At 41.6% G+C, this 20,788-nt stretch overlaps 1 protein-coding gene across 1 annotated transcript in view; it reads left to right on the top strand.

Moving 5' to 3' along the window:
* Positions 1–20,788, top strand: part of PPP1R36 (protein phosphatase 1 regulatory subunit 36) — a 35,471-nt gene that overhangs the window by 9,169 nt on the left and 5,514 nt on the right. The window contains 3 exon segments of the mRNA XM_068149162.1: positions 5,110–5,225; positions 5,561–5,647; positions 5,649–5,701. Of these exon segments, the coding sequence (XP_068005263.1) occupies positions 5,110–5,225; positions 5,561–5,647; positions 5,649–5,701 (256 nt within the window).

Raw genomic sequence — 20,788 nt, 5'->3', positions numbered from 1 at the left:
CAGGGCCTCTGTTGAGTGACACAAGAGTGAGCCCAGGGTAATAAATATCTTGTGAGCCAAGAAGTCACAGAGGGCTAAGGGACCATGAGACAGAGAAATGTCCTGATCTCCCTGCAGCTCTATCTCATCTCATAACAAATTCCAGAAGCATTTTTGATGAGCTGTTGTCAGCTGATGTGGCCACAATGAATTGCAGCAGAGCTCTGGCCACCAGATTGGAAAGCTCTGGCCGAGGTATGCGGAAGTCTTGCTAGATAAGCAGGAAACCTTCCTTAATGGATTCAACATGAAGTCAGCAGGGCAAAAATCAGTGCCAGTCCTGGGTCATACCATTGCCATTTTCACTTAACTAAATCTTGAAAGTAAATGGTTATGTACCTGCTGGTTGCCACTGATATCTACATAAATTTTTCTCTTGCCAAGTCTCAGATGGCATAAGACAAGTCTAGCACGTGAAAGAGACCATGTTGCTGAAGTAATGGGAGTAGAGACAAGAGGTTGTGCTTGGGCACTGAAAGTGTAGGACTCCTACCTCTGAGCAGGGAAGACAGTGCATGCGTTTTCCAGAGTGGTGCCGACCAACAGCTCTTCAGGTGCGATGGTCCCAGCAATGAACTGAAAGGGGAAAGAAACCCATAGTGGGAATTTAAAAAGAAATTGAAGAAGACAAGAGAGGGTAGGAGAGTGTTTGAAAAGGCAGAGAAACCAAGGGAATGATGATGACAAAGAAAGGGGAGTTTTAAGAGGAGATGAAGGTGGTGTGCTTTAACCCTAGCTGGCAACAAAGCACCAGAAAAAGTGGTTAGTGGAAAAAGAACCTAATGAAAGAGATCATACACCGTTCTAGTGTTATGGACTCTTTCCTCAATCATGCATGTTCCTTCACCATGTTTCCTTTCCCTGGAAGTAAAAAGTTGCTGGCAGTCCCCACCCACTACCTCAGTCTCATTGGATCTTCTCAGAGCAGTTTCAGACAAGTTTTTTCAGTCAGTTAGTGTGAAACTGCTGCCACTCCCCTAGCAGAGTCACATTCACCTGCCTTCCTGCATCCCAGGCAGCCTTGCTCCTGGCTGGGGTGGGGGAACCTGCATTTCCTTCTAATCAAGAGGAGAGGGTAACCAGTGGAAATGATGGACTCAAAAGAGAGCTGAAATTGCTATCCTAACAGGGCTTTTATTTGTGCATTCCACAAGGTGCTGGACCCTGTGAGTTAAGAATGTGCTCCCTCTGCATCCTGGCACATCAGCATTTCACTGGGCACTCCTTTGAGTGCCAAATCCCTGGTCGCAGATTCCTGCTGAAGAGAGACATCCTCTTAAACTTCTCACTGATTGGAAAGGGAGGGCTATGACAGCATTTAATTATTTCTGTTGGGTGTCCCTAATGTCTGCACTTATGTGACTCAGTTGGAGAAACATTGCAGAAAGTGACTGAAATAAAAAAAAAAATAAAAAAAAAATGGATGCAGCTGGATAAAGCACTCTGTTGTATACCCAGCTAGTTAGCTGTGCTTCCTTTTCACTCACTCATATGGTCTGGTGGATGGAATGTGCAGGATTGAAACAAGTAAGAAATCTTGTGGCAAAAAACCACCAGCATGGGAGTGACAGCTGAAACAAGAAACTGTGTTCTTTAATATTTACATCACAGCAAGGGTTAGAGGCTGGCAGTGGGTTAGCATGCTGGTGTCCAGGCTGGGAAAACACAAAGGCTAGAAAGAAGCTGAGTCTTAAAGCCTGCATGATGTAAGGTGCTGTATGAAGAGAGACCTCACTGAGTTACTCATAGCAGGGCGGCGGTAGCTGACTACGTCTGACTTCACAATTAGGCTAATGGTGAGTGTGTTATAAAATACAGCACTTCCCACACCATACTGCAATTATATAAATACAGCCTTTTCCAGGCTGACTCAGTTTAGCCTTAAATGTTATCTTAAACCTCCCAGACCATTAAATGAACTGCCAGATGCAAGAGCTAAGGGGATAGAGTTCATTAACACTCTTAATTGTAAAAGATAGTTAGGAATTTTTATGGGTTTGGATGCAAAAGCTCCTTTGTCAAAATAGAAACTGTGGGGAGGGTTACTTCTGGTGATTATTTTTTTTAACCTGAAAAATATTTAGATTAAAAAGTTGAGAAGCTATTGATAATGTACCACCCCCACTTTTACTATATTTTCTTATAATTCACTGATGGGGTCATGATGGCGTTGAAGCTTTTGATTTTTCACTTGAATTCACCATAGCAACATTTTAATGAAATCTCATACTATATCGGTAAACTTCTTTCCTTTCCAATCTGCCAAATGTCTGTGTGTTCATGTGGAATTACTGTTTTTTCCCTGTAAAGGTTTTCCCTGGATTTTTAAAAAGGGAGCCTTAGCTGGAGAACATCTCAATCTTAACAATTTACATGATTTGTAAAACGCAGTGTTAAAATTCTATCTTGATAGTATCCCAGACTGGAATTTGAGAGACTTCCTCTAGACCTGTTATTTGTGCGTGTTAGCATTAGTTCTTTTGTGCCTCCAACGCTGAGGAAGGAATAGGTGTGTCTGGCTTTCTCCTTTTAAGTTGATGAGGATTGTGCAACCTTTTTGTGGTGCCAGTTTCCTTATGGGCATTGGTCATAATAAGAAAAATACAGAGTGTTCCCAAAGGTGCATGCAGCAATGGTGCAAACACAGTCAATCCAGCCCTTACCTGATCCTTGAGGATGGCTTGATCTGTGGATAATTCCACTCAGAGCTGCGGTGGAGGGAGCTGATAGATGGCACAGGAAGCATTTATTCCTCATATGCCTCTATGAACACAGGTTCTTACAGATGTCTTGTGCCCCAGCCCCATGCTTACTGCACTGTCTGCCCTTGGCTGTGCTGTTGTGTTTTATGCATGCAACTATCCTCCTCAAAGCTCTGAGAAATCCATATTACTATAGTACTAGAAGGTTTGATGCATTTTGTTTACTCTCTCACATTTCTTACAAGTCCTGTTCTGAAGCTTATTGCAAGTTTGATGGTTTCCTGACCCTTTCTGTTTTTGTGGGCTGCCCAGGGGAGTTGTGGCATCTCCCTCTCTGGAGATAGTCAAGACCTGCCTGCATGAGTTCCTGTGTCACTTGGTATAGGTGATCCTGCTTTGGCAGGGGGGTTGGACTAGATAATTTCTCAAGGTCCCTTCCAGCCCCTAACATTCTGGGATTTTGTGATTCTGTAATTAGCAGCTCTGCTCTAGACATGGGAGGTGCCTCCTAGTTCTACACTTATTTTAGGAGTCTTCACTTCAAGCAGGTGTCTTGGCTTAATACCTTACAAGGAAAGAAAGTACTTGGAGAAAGAAGGATGGAGACCCCTGGCTGTAATTTTTTTAGCATTATTTTCTGTTGCTGGCCTCTACATAGTTCTTTTTTGATAAACTAGGGACTAGTTCTAAGACACTGAATGGGCTGAGGTCAGTTTAGGCTTCTCTGCTGTGGTACTCTGAACTCAGAATACTGTGGTTAATCAGAAATCATAAGGAATCAAAAGCATCAGGGCTGCTCCGGGAGTTCTGCTTTGGCAAACGGCCATTCCGTGCTTGCAATCAAGCTTCTTTTCCTTTGTACAATATGTGAAGTGTCAGCAGGATTACAGCTGATGGGGGCCAGGCAGGAAGATATACGGTCTTCCTGATTAAAAAAAACAAACCACAAAACCAAAAATCAGTCAAAAGAAATCAGAAGATGGTAAATAGAGCTATAAAGATGAAAGGTGTTATCCTTATGGTCTGCTCTGCATTGATGTTTCTGAGGAGATGGCAGCTGGCTACACCCTTGATGTGTGAAACCCTTGATGTTATTAGAAAGATAAAGGACAGGTCACAAGTTGGTGAGTTGATGCAGAGAGAGGGTTTTCTGTGCATCTGGCAAGACCAAGCCAGATCTGTGGGGATCTGTAGGCTATCAGGGAAAACTTGTTTAAATTTCCATGAGGGTGAGCTGCACCATCTGCAAGAGAAATGTGTGTCTGCTGGGATGTGTGCAATGCTCTCTACTTTAAAGGCTGTTTCTGTTGATGGCTTTGTGTGAGAATCCCTGGGCTCAAGTGGATGGCGAGAGCATCTCTCAGACTTCCACTGGACAAATTGCTGCTTCTTTAACAAAGGCCCTTTGTAATTCTTGGGCATGTTTTATATTTCTTCTTGGGGATACATCAGGCATCTCTTTCCTGGTTTTCAAGTTTATTGTCTCAGCATTGGCCTGGCTTTGTGCCCCTGCTAACTCTCCTTATTGCTCTTCCAATGATGTCAGGAAGAGTTTTTTAATTGACTTCAGTGGAAACTGGGTTAGATCAGTGCTGACCACTTTCAAGGGGCCCATGCAGAGAGCTCAGACTAGATAGCCTAGCAGGGGAGCCTCACCCACTCATCACATCCAGCTTTGCTTTCTGTCAGATTTAATTAACTGAGCCATACAGTATTTTGCATTTTCTCCTTCTGAGGCAGTGCAGAAGTCCTATCTTTCTCTTGGATGTGGGTCTTCACATGCTAATAATGAGTATCTACCAGCAACAACTTTATTGCCCTGGTTAAATGCCAGCTTGGCATAGCCCCATGAGCCACATTCAATGCTCTGTTCAGAGAACCGAAAGGATGACTGCTGCTATTAATTTTGTGCTCTTGTTCACTGCCTGAGGAGACAAACATTGTTGCAGAAAGATTGGAGCTTCTTTGAGGTAAGAAAGACACAAAGATAAATTGAGTGTTTGACTGAGCGTCAGTCCAGAGAACATCCCTCCTTTGCCTTTCTAAAGGTTCCTTTGTAGTTCTCCAATAGTTTACTTGTAAGACAGAGTACCTAGAATAAAAAGTTTACCTCTAGGGCCTAGATGTCTTTGTAAAATACCATCTCTTTGCCCTTCAGCCCAAGTCTTTTCCCCTTAGAGCTCATAGCTGGGGAGTTTCAGTCCCTCTGTGACTCTCAGACATCAGGCAGTTCTCACCACATCCTGAGGTCCCTCTGGGGAGTCTGGTATATAGATTTCTTCTTATCACTGGCCTCATAGTTTCATCTCTGTAGTTAAGAAATTTTACAGCCTTCTGTTATTTCCATTGCCCTTGGTGACATTTTTAGATGCTAATAAGCTCTTCTGGCCTGCAACATAGAGCTCTGTCAGCCATGTATAAGACTCACAATGTAGCAGGGCATCAGCAAATTAATACCGAACAGCTGGGTCTCAGTTATACTTTGTACTTAATAAACTAGGAAGCCTTTCCTTGAAATAGGGGAACAGTGGCTTCAGTTCCAAGGATACACAGCAATTCCAGTGGTGCCATCTTTTCAAGAACAGATTTAGTAGAGATTTCATTCATTGGGATTTGGTTCAGTTTATGCCAGGGATCACAAATGTGAAAGAGGAGAGACAGGAAAAATATTGACTTGCAGAAACCAGGAGACAGAACATCTGATGCAAATACAGTGTGACTGCCACATCTGAGGTACACATCTGATGCATGGTGAGTATTTAGGGAACCTGACCAGTCTGAATACGCTGAGGTAGCATCTGTATTTGTTTTCTTTCAAGAAAAGTCCATGCCAAGCATCCTTCCATAAACAGTGTGGTTCCCCACTGCTTGCCAGTGATCAGCATGCTGCTGCCTTTACTGAAAGAGTGCTCAATACCTCTCCCAGAACCACTACTGTCAGGGCACAGACCCTCAAACTTGTAAGTGTGATGGCTTGATGGACTTTTCTGAATTTTTCACTACCAAGTAAGGGGCTATTTTTGTGCATATGTAGGTGTAGTTGTGCTGTGAACAAGGATATTAGTTAACTAGCTCTTCCTCACTGGGAGAGAGGCCATTTGACATGGGAATTAGAGAGGAACAGGAATGTAGGTCTGGAGAGACCTGAGCAGCCTGAAATTTGCAGAGGCAATACTTTTCCCTAACCAATGGCAAAGCAGCTACTGTCCATTGCAGCACTTTGTTAAACTAGTTTAACATAAATTTTAATAGTAATTAATCCAAACTTCTCAAAGTCAAAATGGGATATTTAATTTTTTCCCCTCTCTTGATTTGTTCCAGTTTCTTATTTCTTCTTGACTTTTGGTTTTCAATAGCATTCTAATCAGACATCACTAATGTACTTTTTTTCTGAAGAAAGTAATTTTGCTACTACATTGTACTTGTAAAATATAATTTCATTTGTAATAGAATCATAGTATTGTTAGGGCTGGAAGGGACCTCAAGGATCATCTAGTTCTAACCCCACTGCCATGGCCAGGGATCCCTCACACTAGATCAGGTTGCTCAGAGCCACATCCAGCCTGGCCTTGAAAACCTCTAGGGATGAGGCTTCTACCACCTTCCTGGGCAACCTGTTCCAGTGTCTCACCACCCTCATGGTGAAGAACTTCTTATTAACATACAATCTGAATCTACCCATCTCTGTTTTTTTTCCATTCGCCCTAGTCCTATCACTACCTGACACCCTAAAATGTCCCTCACCAGCTTTCTTGTAGGCCCCCTTCAGATACTGGGAGTCACCAGAAATAAGAACTTTCCTTCTGATTCATGATAAAACCAAAATCTTTCAAGCCTGGATGTTCCAGGAATTCCATTTCCCATCCAGTCATGGTTAAGAGCAGTATCACTTCAGTACTTTTTAATATAACAACTCATTTAAACATGCCCAGTCAGTTCTGCTTTGTTTAAGTGTATTGAAAGGCTCCTTGTAAGACTTCCCCTCATAAGTCTCTGTGTAGAAATGAGAATTTGAGAAGTGCCTGAATTTGTCTAGATCTTCAGAGTTCTGGCAATCTAATGAATGCTACATCACTGTACATGCAAAATCCTTGAATACATCTACAAGACATGACCAGTGAGTCCAGTACTTCTTAAGAACTGCATTTGCTACAAGGGCACATGTAGTTGTTTGGTGTGTGTTTTGGAAGCTAAGTGCGTCCTGATCACCTTGGCTGTATAGCTCATGGACACAGTCCTGTAATTCATATGCAAACTTTCTAGGGAGCGCTGAGCTTCCCGTGGATGTAGGCGATCTATGTTGTGTGCTTGCATGCTCCAGACAGACACATGACATGGTGTGTGAGGTGCTGCGGGTATAAACATGGTGATTTGTTTTACCCTGGGGGAGAGCAGAGCTTATCTGCTAAAGCATGCAAGGTTCCTTGCTGCTTTACCTAGGAAACATTAGAAATCTGTTGGACTTTCTCCTGTTTTCCCTGCTTCATTGTAGCAAGCAGATTAACATGGTGTTTTCTAGCAGAGTGGGTATCATGGAAGCTCATTGTAGTGACTTAAAAATCTCTTAGGATCATGACTGATGGGACGATGGAGGGGTAGGAGTAGGAGGAAGAATAAGAACAAAGAAGAATGAGTGGTTTCTCCGTCCTGACACATGACCTCAGTTTGTCACCTCTAACAAGCCCCCAAAACAGGCTTAGCAGTTTGAGCACCGGGCTCTCAGGTGTAATGGCAGAAGGTGACTGTAATCAGAGCAACTGGCAGAAGTGGTGTCTGTGTTGGGTGGCATGGTTTCACATTGCTAAGTAAGTCACTTGGAAATTGCAGCTTAAGAAGCCTAACTCATTTGTCAGAGGTGGGGTGGTTCAGCACACAAGGGCCTGCACTCTGTAACTGGGTGCCTGGACTATAATTCCTGGTTCTGTCACTAACAATTTCTCCTTCATCTTAATGCCTCAGCAATGCGCCATTTCTCAGAAGATTGTGTTAATAATGTATTTTTGGAAGTATTTTGACACCTGCAGATGAATATGATCATTGTTTTTAATGTCAATCCTCTTTTTCTAAAGGATTAGCAAAGCAACCAGGAGGCATGACTTACTACAGTTTAAAAGTTGCTGAAATTTTGCTTTTGAAGGAAGTTACTGTGGAATCTTTAATATATTGTGGGGTATTTTTTATTTGTTTGTGGTGTTGGGTTTTTTTAAATTTATTTCCATCATCTCTCATTTTGTTTTTGGCTATAACTAGTCTAATTAATGACTCGCTGTGAAGTAGATGTAACAAAAAGAAATGTTATTATTTAAAATGTCTACCAAGTCTTCATTTGGTTTTATCTTTTTGCCTCTAAATATTTAATTATCATTGATTTTATATAATTAGGAAAGCAGATCTTCAATGTTCAAGAGTAAAATACACAGTTGGGATAGCAGTTTCTTGAAACAAATGGATTAATGGTAAGAAATGGTATCATTTTACCTATGAGAGTATATGTACATGCTAATCATTAGCATCAGGAGAAAAATTCAGGATAAAGTCCTGACTTTGCTATAGTCAATGAGTGACAATGAAAAAATAGTGGATAGTTAAACAGTGGAAAAAAACCAGAGAGGTAATACTTTCATCATTGTTAAGAGGAGAAATTTGACATTTTTATTGCTGATTTGGAAGGTTTTCATCAAAATATCTCTATGCTAGATAAAAGTTATACGCGTTTTCCTTGCCATGTGTGGCTTAGTTTTTAAAAGAATTACATTTTGCAACACAATTATGATGAGAAATTTACTGCTTCTGGAGCAATCATTAGTCCAGGCACTTGATCACTTATTTAGGATATCCCTGCATTGCCTTATTGAGACAGACACTTGAACTGCAGACTCACAGCTATTATTTAATCTCTTCACTTAAACTGGCATGTTATAGGAATGCCTGAGTACCACTGTGGCCTAGTCTTATTTTCCATGTGTCAGTTGAGTCCTTTTACCATTGAATGAGGCTGTTGTGGCCTCCAGGTTTTCATTAGGCATTGCTTTGGTACAGAGCAAAAATATTTTACAGTAGCTCTTAGAAATTTTTGGGGAATGTAAACACATATTCTCTCCCAAAGGCCAAGAAATATAAGAGAAATATTTAGAATTGTGTGAGACTGCTGTATCTTCCTGACATATGTGACATGGAATGGTTTTTATTCAAAATTGACATTTTTACATTATACATTAATTTTGAGCAGGCATGTTAGTGCTCATGTGATCTGAAAAATGGTGATGAGACCTTGAGCTGGTCCTTCAGTTGCAGGCTTTCTGAGAGCCTGGCTGGGCCCAGACATGTGCGACTGTCATTCCGGGCTGCATGGATGACTCCTGGCTGATGCGTATCTGTCTGGACACACAAGGGGCAGTTGTGGTATTATTGTCTTGTAGTATCATGATTTCCCTGCCAAATGATGCAGCAAGATGTTGGTAATTATCTGGAGCTAAGAGAGGTTACAGCACAGCTTCCTTCTCATGGTCTTGGAAGAAAACTCAGATCCTACATTAAGAGACTTCTACCTGCTAAAGGATGGATACAGCTTTGTTTTTGTAGCTGTGTTGTGTAGCTCCCAGGCAACCAGCACCAGAACAAGGGGACACAGTCTCAAGCTGCACCAGGGGAAGTTTAGGCACGAGGCGAGGAGAAAGTTCTTCACCGAGAGAGTCATTAGTCATTGGAATGGGCTACCCAGGGAGGTGGTGGAGTCACCATCCCTGGAGGTGTTCAAGAGGAGATTGGACGTGGCACTTGGTGCCATGGTCTAGTCGTGAGGTCTGTGGTGACAGGTTGGACTCGATGATTCTCGAGGTCTCTTCCAACCTTAGTGATACTGTGATACTGTGACACTTTGATCTGTGGATTGACATCACAGTACCACCAGTCCTTACAAAAATGTTTTGTTTTGTCATGTCCAAGCAAACAGAAATTGTATGGGGCCTTAGAAAAAGTATCTTAGAAAGACATCCTTTGCCACATCAGTTCTGCAGGGCAGTGTAGACTGTGGTATGTGCTAATAACTGGGCTTTGTGAACAATCCCTGCAGTGCCCAGGGCAGAAATTTCACAGAGTTGCACACTTGGCCTGGAGTGGGCACAGGAAGACAGGACAAGATAAAAGGGTGGAGCATGTGCTCAGGCAGCAAAGTTCCTGGATGCCAATGAGCCCTTTTGTGCACTACCACTTATCTGCAAAGTCTATGTCATGGCAGAGAGCACTGAGCAGCTACTGCTATTGCTCAAAACCACTCAGTGAGCTACGCAGGCTGGGAAATGATGATCAACATTCTGTTTGCACCTCTCAAGATTCAATGTAAGTTCCTCAAAGTCTCCTTAAGGGGAGCAGCCCCAAGAGGCTATTTTCTTGCTGTGAAATAGAGAGGAACAAGTGATTGCTTTTTCTTTTCCTTGACAAAAGGCATCTCCTGACCAGGCATGGCCTCAGTTACTTATGTCTGCACCTAGAACATGCTGTCTGGCTCAGTCTGCAGGAGTTACCTAGGTAAAATATGATGGTCCCAGTGTGCCCTGGTTGAAAACACTGTATGGTCATCTAAGCCCTCAGTTACAGCTTTGGGTTTTCTGTGGTAATCTAACAACAACCTTGAACTTTCCAGAAAGGATTGAGAAATACTTTGAAGTTCAGATCCTTTAGTCAGCAGAGTCTTTTCCAGGGCTGCCTTCTCAGCATTAAGTGTCTGCTTCTTCTGAGGTAATGTATGTCCAATACAGACAACCCATGCTTGTTTAAGCATGTAAGCAAGACTTAGAAGCCTTTCACACATGACAGTGAGTCATCCTTCCAGTAGGAGAGAGTGAGTCAGAAAGGGCAGTTGACAAGCTTTATTTATCAGTCTCCTGTTATTTAGCCCAAGAGAATTTTACCTTGAAAAACCCACCCTTGTTAATGACAGGCAGAGCTCAGACTTGTATCATATGACTACTGGCTCTTTTCCCATAGGCTTTGCATGCAGTTTTGTATCAGGAAATCGCAGCAGTTTTGCCATTTCCATGAATTTTTATTTCTAAAGTGGTTCTGAACATGCCAGCTATGGTGGAATAACTCACATGAGATAGGACTACCATAAAGAGTACAAACTCAAATGCTTCTCAGCGCTGAAAAGAGCCTGGGTGGTTCTGTGCAATAATATTTATGGAGTTCCCATTTACTTTCTTCTCTAATGGCTGCTCTACTCAGAGTCTTAACTGAATGCTGCTAGCACGGCCTAGTGTCTTGACTGGCTTTTGATTATGGTTCTGCTGCTCAGAGGCTCCATACAGGGTGTGTCAGGCTTTCCAGTGTAAGTGTCTATTTTCAGAAGTTCTGCTGCTCTATTGTAGAAATTCATGCCAAGCAGAAAGTTGGCAGGAAACACTGCAACTCAGAAATGGAAAAAGGCAGGAAAAAAGAACCTGTCTGATGATTAATTAAGGAAACTCTGCCCTTGGGGGTTTCAGGCTTTGCAGCTGGGAGAGAGATGGCAGTGAGAGAGAGTGTAGTGAAGGGAGACATCTAGATGTGGGGTGACCATAATGTGCAGTTGGATGTCTTGAGGTAGGGAATCTGCTTTATCAAGGAGACTGGACTAGATGATCACCAGATGTCCCACCCAACCCCTACCATTCTTTGATTCTGTGATGTGAAAAGAAGTAAATTAAGCTCAAGACCATTCTACTTATGTTGCAGGTGGGTTTGGAGCAGCAATCTGTGAAAGCTGCACCCACATAGCAGCAGAGCTACAGGGCTCAGCAAGTTTTCTGTGAGCTGGCATAGCAGGACTTGGAGGTCTTGCAAGATCCTTGTTTCTGGTCCCTCTGGTTCAGTCCTGTTCTTCTTGTCCTGTTAGGGGCTAGTGGCTGACGCACATGGAAAACCTCAGTCTGGGTCTGCTGACTTTTTCTGTGAGAGACAGGCCAAAATCAGCATTTCACCTACAAATAACAGGTTTTGTCCATTTTTGCTTGCACGCATACAAGTATTTTAGTAGTATTAAAGTCCAGTGTGACCAAGAGACTAGCACACATATACATTCAAGAACCTGGCTCTTTGTTACTGCTAGCCAAGTGGGGACTCACTGGGTGCTGCAGTAATGAAAGATACTATCATGTTTCCTGATCCTGCCAGTGGATTGGAAGTATTTTTTTAGTCCACCTTCTTTCCTCTCTCAGATGAACATAACACTCCACAAATCACTGACAGAGCTCTAAAGATGCATCTCATTCCTCCAGTTTCTTCTGTGGCTTGTCCCCCTTACCTTCTCAAAGCTGCACCTACCGACCAATCATGCTTCCAGCCAAGAAGGACCAATAGCATTTCCTTTGTACAGATAGCTGGCACTGTGACCTCACTTGCTCCTCACCTGGGGACAGGTGTGTTGCTTGTGGTGCCTTTTGACCTGCAGGTGTGCTGGGGGAAAGAGATCAGCAGTCAAACTGGAAATTGGACCAGGCAGTGATTTGCGGTAGGAAGAGAGATTGTCAGTTTGGATTTCATTAAGCAAGGCTTTCCAGTGTTGGTGATATGTATTCCTGCTCTGGCTGGGACTGAAACCTCTACCCTGTAAACAAACTGCACTGGAAGCACCAGTCACAGCTCCTGTGGCTCAGGCTAAATTGTAAACATTTGCAGTGTGATTTTTACAGCTCAAAGCAAAGAAACCAAACTGCAATTTGCAGAAGGTGAAGATATTCTTACTGTAGTTGTTCCATGTGAGATACAGCATTTAAATGTTCAAAGAACAGGGTGTATGTGTACTATCACCTGTTACAGTCTTTCTGTTTGGAAGAGACATTGATAATATAAATGTAGTGTATTCTTCCCCTGATCTTGTTTATTTACAGAAGGATAAAGAGACCCTTTCTGGACCCGTGTCCAGTAGTTTCTGGACACGTATTCTTAAGTCTGCTGGTCCTCACAAGGTCTGGCCTCAGAAGGGTCCCCCTCAATATGACTCTCTTTCTATTTGGCTTTTTTTCTCTTCTATGTCAAGCCAGCACAAGCACATCAGCCACAACCATGTCATAGCAAGCAGGGAAGTCCTTGACTTCGTGAAGTCCTTTGAAAGGATTTCCAATGTTCATCTGTCTTTACTACATTAGAGCCTGGAAGAGTATGCATGACATGATTCTGACTATAATGGGATGTGTGGAGATTGTGGGTTAAAGGCTTGCCCCAAGGCTGTTGTTAGCATTTTTCAGCATAATAATCAAGAGATAAAGGTGCATCATCTAATTTAGGTGTTCATAGCAAGTCATCTCAAGACAGTGTCCAGATCTCTATATTGATTGGGTTGGGAGACACAGTATTGCAGATCTGGATAGGCACCCATTGCTCCTTTGTACTTAGAAGCTATAAGAATTTGAGTAGCTGAAGTGCTAGATGGATATGTGCTTTTTAGAAGGAGGAAGTTGAGATGTGTGAGAGGGTTATGGTCTGCACAGAGAAAAACAGCTCAGATGCACAGAGAAAAACAGCTCAGATGCACAGAGAAAAACAGCTCAGATGCACAGAGTTCTGCTATGGACTGCATGACAGGCTGATCAGGAGATTATGGGCCAGGAAGGAAGGCCAGCACAGGTAACATGATGGGATAGCATCTGACCAAGAAGACAAAATATATGAGGCTTTCTTGAAGCTTTCTAGACAAGTAGAAGAAATGTCACTGCTTGAAAGCCCTGGGTTTTACAGGATATGTTGACTGACCTGAAATCTACTGGGCGGGAAACACAGTAAGGCACAAGCAATCCAGATTTCTGGAGTGGATAAGGCACAGTTTCTTCCCCTAGGTGCTGGACAGGCTGTGTAGGGAAGTGTTCTTATTGATTTGCTACTCACAAACAAGGAAGTAGTTGGGGGTTGTGATGGTCAGTGTCAACCTTGAAGAGACCACGAGGTGGTAGTTAAGATCATGAGAAATCAGAGAAAAGTGAGTAGCAGAACAATGGCCCTAAGTTCAGGAGTGCAGACTTCGGTTTGTTTAGGGAACTAGCAAGCAGCTTCCCTTACTATATTGCTGTGAAGAGTAAAGGGACGTAGAGAGTTAGGTGATCTTCAAGGACTATCTCCTCCAAAAGTGGTTCATTGGATTGTGCAGGAAGCTAAGCAGGCAGTGCCTGAGGACAGCTTGAGTGTACAGACTGAACTCAGACATAAAAAGAAAACATAAACACTTCAGGATTAATTTAGGCATAAACAGGGTTTTTGGATATGTTAACATTCTTTATTTCAACACTATTTCAGAAGAGCTGCCTAGGAACTACTTAATTATCTTCAGAATTTTAGTTGGAAGCATGAACAGATTTTCCAGGCCTGTAGCAGGAGACTGTGTCCCCTGCTAACCAACTACATGAAGCCATGAATATCCTGGAGCAAAACTCATAAAGTTTCTGAAGCGTTTCTGTGGATGATGAAATCCTGGGGAGCAAAGCTCTGCAAGAATTGAGCTTAACTTTGCAGTCATGGTGCAACGTCAAATAGGACAAAGTTGGCTGTGCTTATTAGCAACTAAGTAGAAATTTATATAATCTCTTTGAAAAGTAGTCCTTCTTGATCTTGATTCTGAGCTATTGGCTGGTGAAAGTCCAAATGTCAGTCCCATGTATAATCTTTCAGCAGAATTAGGGAGACTATGGAAATGTGAGCAACCTCACCGAGAGCACAGCTGCATTAAATTAATAGGTTTCTGTGCAATTCTAAGTGTTCATTTGCAAACAGGCCTTGATTGCTGTGTCGCTGTCCACTTGGCATGAGTAGAACTATATTCTTTTTTAGTTTTAGGCCTTTCCACAGTCAGAAACATTTCACTGTTGAGGCTGTTGGCTGTTACCACTCAAGAAGGGATGTGCCCTTCAAAGAAGGAAAAAGGATGTACAACACTGAACAGAAGGTTCATAGCAAAGCAGAGAAGTCAGGTAAAAATCCAGGATTCTGTGTTTAATATCAAGAGTAACTTACTGGTTAAATGTGCTTACATGTAATACAATAAGCTCTGCAGGGTAATAATTATCTCAGGACAATTATCTTATTTTAATCAAGATCACAAAAAGCTTCATTGCAAGATAAATATCCCTGTACTCAGGAGACCAAAAAAAGTTATCAAGTGAGAACAAACAGGGCTCTAAGTTTTGGATTTCTTCATAGTATTCCAATTTAAAACAGAATGAGCAAAGCATAAAGGAAACAGTGAAACTGTAACTTTGTAGTGTAAAAGAACACAATTCAAGTGTTATAAAGACATTTACAAACACAGTTATTAATGTCAATACATTGTTCTACCTTTCCAGTGAGTTCTAGATTTGAGTCTTTGTCAGTTACCTTGAAGATCAGAAACTTGTCCCTATGTTGTATTTTGTATTTCTATGGTTTCATGTTCTATCTATTATCCAAGGCAAGATTGTTCCTGATGAACTAATATCAATGCAGTCACACATCAGGATTGTGGCTCTTTCAGTATTCATTGGTCTAGGATCAAATTGGTATTTAATTGGTCCAGTTTGCAGAACAGAGCCCTGGCTCTCAAGCAACAAAAAATGGGCATTTCAGATCTGACACACCCATCTCACTTTCCCAAGCACCCACAGACCTTGTCACCCTAGAGTTTGGCTGAAACCTACAAATGGGGCCCTGTGGCAGTGAGCTCCTGAAGAGGCCCCATGGCTGCAAGGGAAGGAGAGAGAGAGAAGAGTCCATATGGGTGCTGGTATTTTGCCTGGGATCTTCATAGCTCTGAGAATGTTTTCAGATTTTGGAGATGGAGCACTGTTACTCACAGGGTTCTTACAGGTGGGTCCCAGCTTCTTAGTGTTACCATCTTGGAGGGAGAAGTCCCATAGCTTTTGATGTCAGACACGTATTTTGCATTTCAGGGGAAGACAAAGGAGCCTGGCTGGTAACAGCAGGTACAGGACAGCCAGTACAGGACACCAGAAGGTACTTCCAGTGCACAACATGGAGTTATTTTGGTCTCACCAAATGCAGTACCTTTGCTATTTATCCTTGAGTGTCTTTTACTGGCTTTGTGTTTATTTATACTCACAACTATAGCCTGCTCTGTAACAATGTTGATAATTCTCAATGCAATAGCATTTGTAATGGTGAGCAAAATGCAGGAGCTGGCCCCTTTCAGTGGCAGACTGTCCAGTGCTGATGGCAGTATATCACAGAGAACTCGGGAATTCTTGGCTTGCTTTCACCTGGAGAATAAATGGAAAGAGGGAGACAGCTCAGAGACAAGTTGCACAGGCATCCTCATAAAGGTTTTGTGATTTTGGCAAGACAATTAAAAGTATTTTACAAGGAATCTGATAAGTTTATAGGAAAGTTGGACATCTACAAATGCCAAGAGCTTCTCATCCTTCCAGGGCAAGACTATTAGGACCAAACTTCTTATAATTAGTTCCTGAAGTATCCCATGCTTAGGACATTCTTCAACTCACTCAATTCATGCTCTACTGCTGGTATTCTAATTTGGCACAAAGGAAATTAATGGAGTCCAACAACATGCCATTGGACTCTCTTCAGGAAAGACATGAAACAGGGAGAGAGCAGACTCAAGATACTCATTGGTTAATGTTTATATCAAAGAAATGAACTAGTCTTTTGGTTGGCCTCCAAGAAAGGAAGGTCACTTTGTTAGAGCAGGGTATTTTAAAGGGTTTTTTTTTAAATCCAATTTGCTAATATTATGCAATAGTCAAGGCACACATAGGATCGGGACCTGAATGCTCTATTGGTAAGTGTGCCTCCCTGTTTAGAGTGACACAAATTTCCTGGCACCAACAAGAGTGATACCTCAGGGCTTTTTGAGGATTAAGCCTTGGCTGTCTGTGCTGACATTCTCTGTAAAGGTCAGTTAGCCTTTCCTGTGTTCCTTGTCAAACTCACTGACAATGAGCCCCTTTCCTTTGCTACAGATGATTCAAGCCTTGGTCATGCCCTTGACTAATGAGCTATTTTGGTTTCAGAGCCAGCTGTTTCTCTGGTGCAAATCGATGTAGCTCTGATTTGAAGTAACATGAGATGACACTGGCTTTTACAACCTTGCTGCTTTGCTAGTGTATCTCTTTTGGCAAACCCTACAAGCAGAAACACAGCTTACATCCACAAAGAGTACTTGAAGCTGTAGGTCTGATTCCAGTTTCCTGCATGTAGGGATGTGGAGCATCAGAGGCTGCTTGGGTAATGTAACAGTATAATACAAAACTTTCATTGTCACAGCTATGGGCATGATTTGTTTACAATCATGACAGAAAATACTATTCTGAGAAATAAACCATTAGAATAAACCAAACCAGGTTGGAAGAGACCTTCAAGATCATCGTGTCCAACCCATCAACCAATCCAACCCACCCAAACAGCTAACCCATGGCACCAAGCACCCCATCAAGTCTCCTTCTGAAGTCTCTTGAGTGTGGGCCAGGGCTGAGGACCTGACTGTATATTTAGATGCCCCCTACTGTCATTTTTGGTCTGTCTTCTGAAAAATCTGTGGAATTCTTCATTTGTCAGTGTCTCTGTGATGTAAGGTCTCTTAGAATCTTCTTCCTTCTCTCCCTGCCCATTGTGCCTTCCCTGTGCATTAACTGCAGTGCCATGCTGTCAGACATGGCTTTGCCTGCAAAAGCTGTGCCTTCTTCCCAAGCAGATCTTTCTTCCCCACAGTATTAATGTTCCTAATGGCTCAACAGCAATCCTGCTCCCACCAACTCACCACCATGCCATCTGTATGAATGAAGCCTCTCCATCAGCCCTCAAGCTTGCCAAACCTGTGCTTTTCTGGTTTCTTGGATCAGATTAGTCTTTGAATGGATTCTTCCACCTCATCCTTTCCCTCTCTCATGTTCAAAGAAATTTCTCTCATGGTCAAAGAGATTTCTCTCTTGGTCTATGTCTCTACACTGCAGGAAAGCCAACCAAAATAGTGTAACGGGATTTAAGTAGCCATATCTCTGTTGTATAGTCAGATAACTTGGGGCCATCGACATCTGCTGGGTAGCCCAAGGTCAATAAAGAAAGTTTGCGTCACAGCCTGTAATTATAACTAGTTTTCCTGAATCCCAGTCCTTTATCTTAGTCATTAGAGCACCCATAACAGCTCTTTTCTACACTTCTCCTTGCATGTACTAATGAATGTTTTCCCTTCCATATTTAGTAATTTCTGCCATGAACTCTTTATTGTGTACTCAGATGCAGTCTGCCAAAATGATGTTTTTCCCTTGACTAAAGTGGTGGAAGCATATAATTCTAATGAGATTTGGCTTCTCCAGCTAATGGAGCAGCAAAGTTTTTTCTGTTGCTGAATTTTCTTTAGTTCTTGAAATCAGTACTGAGACAAGTCCATTTGTGTAACATTTGTCTCATGATAAATAGGGATCATGAGTATAAAATCCAGACTTCTTATATCAGTCTGAACATACCAGACATTCTTTAGGTCAGTATTTGGAAAAAAACTATCACAGGCAGCTTATGGGGCAAGAGTGGATTTTATACATATGACTTATACTCTGATTTTAGCATAGCAATATCTGAAGCATTTATCAGTGACTCATTTGTTAAAATACTGGGTCTTGAAGCAAGGAACTAATCTTGCTGCTTTTGTTTCTGTGCTTTCTAGTATATCTCATGGAAAAAAATTTGCAGTCATGCTAGACTTTGCCCCCAAGGAAGGTCATATTCCTTTAGCACCTGTTGATTAACAGAAAACCTGAAGATCCCTTCTTTACTTTTAATTATTAAGGATGATTGAAATGTCTGTGGTTATTTCTAACAGTTGCTGGAATGCTGAGATAGTAGATATTTACCTGTTCTGGCCTGCTGGGCTGGAAGAACCCAAAAGTAGTCATTTGTTTACATTAAAATTCTCATTCCGATGAAGTTTGCCCCAGAAGACTCCACAGCTGGAGTGTGCTCTATCTGCTGACATTCTGATGAATGCTGTGCTGCTTTTTGAGACCTTTTTCAGGACTGGCTAGTTTTTGTCATTTGCACCTTTTCTAGTACAGAGATAATGCAATTCCTCTTACACTCTGGAAGAAATGTCAGCTAGTTGGGACTATAGGACAGTGGAATTGCATGGAGACACTTCCCCAGCCTGGATCCATGGAATGGCTACCTCTGCCCTACGGGATCTCACAGGAAAAAACAGACTGGGGAAGTGTCTCCATGCAATTCCACTGATTAGCTTGTACATTGTTTTCAAACCTGTTATTTTCCACAGGACCATGACCCAGCAGAGTGTCCCAGTGATTTTCTACTTCGAAGTCTCCTCGTGGTCATTGCTCAATTATTATTTTTTTCCTTATTCCTGTTATTAAATTGTGGGATTTACTCTTTGAAATAAACAAACAACAAAACCCCCACAAACCCAAACCAAATCAGAACACTGTAACAACCTTTCACTTCTGTTATTTAAATTTGTTAGCGGGATTCATGCACTTACTAACTCAGAGTGTTTATTAGCTGGTCATTTATTCCTTAAACTATGAGAAGTTTTATCTTTCTAATTTTTCTAAACCTGTTTCTGTCTGGAAAAGCTGATGAAATCTCACTCTTTAACAGCAATTGCTTATCTTGTCTTTAGCAGACATGATGGTTGCAAATGAAAGGTGACCACAGAGGGAGTGGCTAAAATGTCGCAGTTGTACATTGTTGTATGATGTGTTCTAAATGTGTTGATGATTATTAGTCACAGTGTATATTGGGAAAGGCTCTTCATGAATTTGTATACCGCAAAAATAGTTTGGTTTCGCTCTGAGCCTGCTAAATTGCTGTTTCAGCAGGATATTTGTTGTAGCTTGTTTGATTTCAAAATCTTTGGTCATCTGGATAAAATTTCTGTAGTATGGGTGAGGAATCATGGTAGTAGCTCTAAAGCTTCATTAAGATGAAAGTTCTACTGTTACTCTTTAGTGTGAGACAGACAAGAAGGGAAGAAAGGATATTTGTTAGAAATGCCAACACTGTAATTTTATTATTTTGGGGGCATCCTTTCCACTCACATCTTATATAAAGCCCCGTTTAATAGGGGCTCTCTACCTATGTGTAATTTCATAGGCAAAAAATGTACAGGAACATCCTCATCTAACTTTCCTTGCCAAAGGAAAACACAGAGCAGTTAAGATCAACATTTTCTGAAATTCTGCATGCATTTGGGTGTGGATTTGAGCATGCTTAGAGCTCTCTGAAATGCTTTGCATACTGCTAGTAATATACACTGTTTACTGATGATGTCAATTATTCTTGTCTACTGTATTCATTTTTTTAAAAAGCTTTTGTGTAATTCTCAGCAATATGATACAAACATAACTCATGTAATGGAAACTAGTTTAAAAGGGACTGAAGACCTCATTGTTCAGTGGAATACACAATCTGCTGACTGCTTTGTTTGATTTGGGCTTCAGACTGTAAAGTCCTGGGTCAGGTTTTTTTATAATCTTGGTGTGAGCTGACTGATTGAAGCATAGACAATGGAAGGGCAAGCTATAGGCTCCAGATCTTACTGGCTTATTGTTATATCAGATTCCCAGTTTTAATTTACTGAAAAAGCCATGTTTATCCCATTAAACAGGGAAAAAGAACTCAAAATTTTGATTTTAATGGTGACAGGTGGTAGCCTGAGTCTGCAGCCCCTTGAAGCAGATAGCTGAGAGAGGTGAACCAACCAATCCTCCTAGGGTAATGCTAATTCTCAGTCAGATTGTCAGTACAGCAACTCCTAGTTCCCATCTAAGAGGGAATTGTAAAATGCAGGAGACAGCAATGATCCTTTTGATAATTTCACATTTAAAGAAAATATTTAAATTATGCAAGTGATTACTTATTTATTTATTTAAATTTAGGCTAAGTCAAATTATCAGTATGAAATTGTTTGATTTATTCCAAGTACCTTTTATTGCTGCCTTCTAAAAAATATTAGTCATGCAATTTATTCAACTAATTCAAACTAGGAAATCTGCCAAATTCTTGAAAATTCTCCAATGACAGCAAAAGACTATACTGTGGCTTCTCTAAAATCTAGTGTTGTG

The sequence above is a fragment of the Melanerpes formicivorus genome, unplaced genomic scaffold (genome assembly GCF_026170545.1).
Source record: "Melanerpes formicivorus ecotype bairdi unplaced genomic scaffold, bMelFor1.0.p_v2 SCAF_17, whole genome shotgun sequence".
NCBI lineage: Eukaryota > Metazoa > Chordata > Aves > Piciformes > Picidae > Melanerpes > Melanerpes formicivorus.
This window is presented reverse-complemented; position numbering and strand designations above follow the sequence as displayed.